At 51.7% G+C, this 4985-nt stretch overlaps 1 protein-coding gene across 1 annotated transcript; it reads right to left on the bottom strand.

Moving 5' to 3' along the window:
* Nucleotides 1–222: 222 nt before the first annotated feature.
* On the bottom strand, nucleotides 223–4495 carry LRATD1 (LRAT domain containing 1). The gene has a single exon (XM_008700597.2). The coding sequence runs from the start codon at nucleotides 4242–4244 to the stop codon at nucleotides 3366–3368; it is 879 nt and encodes a 292-aa protein (XP_008698819.2). The 5' UTR covers nucleotides 4245–4495; the 3' UTR covers nucleotides 223–3365.
* Between the last annotated feature and the right edge of the window lie 490 nt (nucleotides 4496–4985).

The following is a 4985-nucleotide window of genomic DNA, read 5'->3' as shown; positions in this document are numbered from 1 at the left end:
CTTTTTTTTTTTAAGATTTTATTTATTTATTTGACAGAGAGAGACAGCCAGGGAGAAAGGGAACACAAGCAGGGGAAGTAGGAGAGGAAGAAGCAGGCTCCCAGCAGAGAAGCCTGATGCGGGGCTCAATACCAGAACACTGGGATCACGCCCTGAGCCAAAGGCAGACGCTTAAGGACTGCACCACCCAGGCGCCCCAGGATTTTTTTTTTTTTTTTTTTAATGAAGTAATACACTTTGGGACCGGTTTTGTTTAAAATAGGCCCATCCTCTCTCTTCCTATTTTTTTTTTTAAATAACAAAATGTATAGCAGAGCACTCCTTGATGTAAATTTTTTTTTTTTTAAGTAGTAGTTTGCTTTTCAGAGTCTGCCTCTGAGGGTGGAGAAAGAATGGAGGCATAAGGGTCTTTTCCTCTATCCCAGATAGGCCACAGCCCCGACCTCAGTTCAGCCACATTCAGCATCACGAAAGGTTCTACGAAGCTCTGCTCTCTCGAGAACTACAACCAAAACTAAATTCCTGACCTCTATGAAAACATTAGGAAGCTTCTGGCTTTAATTTTTAGAACTCTGATAAAATCCGGAGATAGTATTCACTGAAAATAAAAATCAAGTCTGTCCGTGCCATCTCCCAAGGGAACTTCCACCTTTTTGGTTTCACTGACATTGCTAATAATGCCCTAAAAATACCCTTTTTCATGATAAACCTATTAGATAATATCTTGATAATACCCTCTCCATGGTGCACTATGATCCGAATTACTTTGCCATTGGCTGTTACTAACACGGACCAGGAATTCCCTTTGCAACGAGTGCTTTCCTGTTGTGAATTTTTAGAGGTCTTATCATCAACCCAATCCTTAATAGACCAGTACAGGAATAAATGCTGCTTTGGCTACCAAACTTTTACTTTTACCTAAGTCAGTCTAGTCTCAGCACATATAAAGCTGCTAAGCCAGTGCAGTTATTGTGACGCTCTCGGTAAGAGAAAAATCAGATAATTTAGGTGTGTTAGGTGTGATCAACCGATTTGTTTCTTTTGCTCAAGTCCCACCCTCTGAGTGACAGGTGGGGGACAAAAGGTCAAGAAGGAGTCCCGCCGAACAAGTGCTTAGGATGGTGTTTAATACAGCAGAGAGCCAAGGTACAGGAGGAGGGGACACAGTAAAGAATGTGGAGAGGGTAGATACAATAAAGAATTTCGGTTTATGATCTGCCATCTGCTATTTGAAGGAGGAATAAGTTAGGGAAATAAGTGACCTTCAGTTCTCCATACATGCAAAGTTAAGTTAGTTATTACAAAAGTTTTGCTGTTGTATGTGCTGAAAGAAAAGCATATGCATTTAAACATTTTTTTAAAAATAAATCACTCGATAGGCTTAAGAAAAATACTCTAGTTCATATTTCATTGATCTGACCTTTTGATTCAAGATCAGGGAATGAATCCAAGATGGAAACCAAAAAACAAAACAGAAATGAATCATTTCACCATGAAAAAGGCATTTCCAGTCTCAGCTAACCTCGACTAGTTTTTATTGCATTATTTTTGAAATGCCAAGAAACTGGCTTTGGCCGTATTTGCCGTCTAACTAAATCACAGCTGTCAATATGCAATTGCTTGCAACAATTAGCTAAACACCATTATTTGACAGATTCCCTGGACAGGGACACAGATGCTCTAGGTGTCTAACACTGAATCAAGTAACAGTCAGGCGGGGCTGCAGCACAGGGAGAGAAGTTGGTACATCCTTGCCCAAAGAAGGGGTTTCAAACAGCCTTCATTTGCCCTGATCCTACAAGTCCTTTCTGGTTTTCGGGAATGGATTGTGGGATTGGCTAAAGAGAGGGGAGGGGAAAGCCACCAATTCTGGATTCCTTTCTTAAGGACATCAAGGGGAGAGGAAGAAAAATAGAAATACAGATGTGAAATGGTAATGGTATACAACATGGAGAAAAGAAACCTCACGGAACTTGCTAGCAATTTCCACCAAAGCAGTAAACCCCTTAACAGAAATTCAGTACAGTATACACATTAACAACTTCACCACTGCTAGGGCTGCTGTTTCAAGCCAAAAAATTAACTACAATATGCAAAAACAGAATTCTCATAAGATTTGAGAAAAATAGAGTGAAAAGGCAATGTTAGCTAAGCTCTTAGCTAAGTCCACTCTTAATGGCCCCCAGTATTTAAACTATCATGGATTAAAGCCATGAAAATAAAAATTTCAATTTGAAATTTTATTAGCATGTTGCTAAAATGGTCAATAAAAACATCAACACGATAGGCTTTGTTGACATAGTTGGAAACCTGCTCTCTCACTTTTAAAACTTTATTTCCACTTCCCCACCTTCTAAGATTTCTGTGTTAGGAAAAGCCAAACTAAATATACTGGCTATGGTGCTGTAATAATGCTGGTTTCTGGAATGTTGCCATGTCTTCCCCCTCCCTCTCCGCCAACCCTTTAAAAAATACGACTGTTTTTGAAATGCAGCCCAAGGAGGGAGCAGTCGAGGTTTAAGAACAACAAACGACCTTCTCCACAAATTCAAGTTCCCAGACACCAGGTGAACCTTCCGCTTGCCGGGGGCGGGGCCCGCGCTCCTCACCAAATTAGCTGCGCCATTTTCCTCTCGGGACCAGAAAGGCTTCCCTTCTGCCAGCGAGGGGGACTCTCAGGCAAATGGGGTGGGGGGTGGCGTTCGCTTCCCTCGGTGGAAAGGAGTGGAAGCAAACCCAATAGCTTTGCCCGGAGCCTGGAATACAATGTCAGGAGACTTGGGGCTGGAGAGCTGGAAGAGTGCCGGGCAGCCTCGGGATAACCCGGAGTCCCGAAGTGCTCGCTTGTGGAATTATTCACAAGTGCCTAAGGGACGGGCTCGATTTCTTGGAAATCCTGCAGTCTGGGGACACATTCATACAGGAGCTGAACTGTGCCCTGAAAAGATCATTTCTCACCTCCGACTGGTCTGTGTGTGCGCGTTTGGGGCGGTGATGGTTCCCTTTACAGTAGGTCGGGTGACAGTCACGGACTAGTGACCCGCGGGGAAAGCCACGTCCCTGCTCCCCTCAGCCCTTTCTCCTTTCCCCCGTTACATCTCAGAGGGAAAGCGCACGCTGGGTTTCCCGACACCGTCACCACCACCGGGGATCTCAGCCAGGCGCGCACAGCTGCCCTTTGGTCCGGGGCCAGTTCCTGAGACTTCCTGCCACTTGCCGGAGGGGTGCGAGGGTGCAGCCTGGGCACTGGCCGCCGCAGGAGGGCGCTCGAGGGGGGGAGTCGTGGATCGCCAGCCGGGAGGCCCGGGTGCGGGGAAGGGAGCGGGGCGCGGGGAGACAGGAGGAGCAGGCGGCCCCCCACAAGGCTACTCCTTGTCGTCCACGAAGTCGGCGAGCTCCTGGAGCACTCGCAGGCGACCACTGGCGTCGATGCGGCGCTTCTCGCGGATGAGGTCTTCCAGGCTGTGAAACCTGGCCGTGTGCACCTTGTTCTCGCCCAGGTGCACCTTGAGATAGTACTGCTGCTGCGGGGGCTGCGTGCCGGCCGGCACCTCCCCTCCGGCCTTGAACTCCCGCTTGCCAAAGCGGCACCAGGCGGCGAAGCTCTCCGAGTTCGTCCAGCAGATCTCCTCGCTCTTGAGGCCCAGGTGGCCGCAGGCGTTCTGCACCACCAGCTCGGCCACCAGCGGGCGGTAGCGGTACCAGCTATTCACCACCCGGCCCACGTTGGCCGCGCCCGCCTCGTACAGGCTGTCCTGGCGGATCTCGCCTTGGTGCAGGTGGATGATCTGCCCGCCACCCACGTAGACGGCCCAGTGCGGGGCGGGGGCGGGCGGCTCGGGCGCCGGCTGCAGCCACAGCAGCTCCAGCAGGTCGCCGGGCTCGCAGAGCGCGGGCAGCGCCGTGACAGCGTAGACGCTCAGGTCGGCGCCCTGAGGGCCGCCGCTCACTTTGGAGAAGATGCATTCCTGGCCCCGGAAGGCGGAGAACTGAGTTTCGTTGAGGACCAGCTGGTGCAGCAGGTGGTGGTGGTGGCGGCTGGGGCTCTCTGGGCAGGGAGTGCAGCCCGGGGGGGCCTTCACGCCAAACTTGTCGGGCTGGCCGCGTTCGTCCAGGTCCTCCTCCTCATCCGAGAAGAAGTAGGCGACCCCGACCCGCAGCTCGTCCTTCTCGATCCCCGACGGGTCCCCTGTGGGCAACTCGCTGTAGTTGAGGTGGGTGATGCGGTCCAGTTGGTTGCCCATCAATGACGCGGCTAGGCGAGGGCCAGGAGCGGGGATCTACGGAAGCACAGACGAAAGGCAGAGACAATGATCAGAGTCGGGCTGCCCCTCCCCAGGACGTGCAGTGCCCCTGGGACGCCCGCCCGCCTACGCTCCGGTACTAGAGTCACCCGTTCCTCCCCAGCGGCAGGACAGGTGCAAAAGCCACCAGTCCTTGGGGAGAGAGCAGACGCCAACACAGCCTCAAATCCCGCCCGGGAACCCGGTCCAACTCCCACAACAGAAAAAGCAGGCGGCTGGAAGGCGTGTGGGGTCCCAGTGGGGCGGACAGCGCGGGCTGTGGCAGCGTGGGAGACGGACACCCCGAAAAGGACCGAGGGATAGGTTGAAAGGAAGAAGGAGCGCCTAAGGCCTCAGAGCTTGGAGCAAGCTGCGCTCACATTTCTGTCCCCACCCTCGCCAGCCCACCTCTCAGTTTTGCGCTAGGTCGCACTCCTCCCCTGACAGCGCCTCGCACAATGACAATCGGACACATTCGCAGACACTCACTTGACACCAGCAAAATTTTGTTCACTTAGGAGTCCAGGCACTGACAGGCTGCCTGGTATATCGGTGTGATAATGTCACATGCACAATGACAAACCTTCGCGACGACACATTCAGACCCCCACATTCGTACACAGTTCTAACCCCACGCTTGCACGCTCGCCAGTGCACGTACACCCACGCACCCGGGCACACCTGCCCACACAAGCAGGTGCA

The sequence above is a fragment of the Ursus maritimus genome, unplaced genomic scaffold (assembly GCF_017311325.1).
Source record: "Ursus maritimus isolate PB19 unplaced genomic scaffold, ASM1731132v1 scaffold_6, whole genome shotgun sequence".
In the NCBI taxonomy this organism is placed as follows: domain Eukaryota; kingdom Metazoa; phylum Chordata; class Mammalia; order Carnivora; family Ursidae; genus Ursus; species Ursus maritimus.
The sequence above is the reverse complement of the archived record's forward strand: the minus strand, read 5'-3'. Positions and strand labels throughout refer to the sequence as shown.

Coding starts and splice junctions, on each gene's coding strand:
- LRATD1 (XM_008700597.2), bottom strand. CDS start 4,244: ATGGGCAACCAACTGGACCGCATCACCCACCTCAACTACAGCGAGTTG.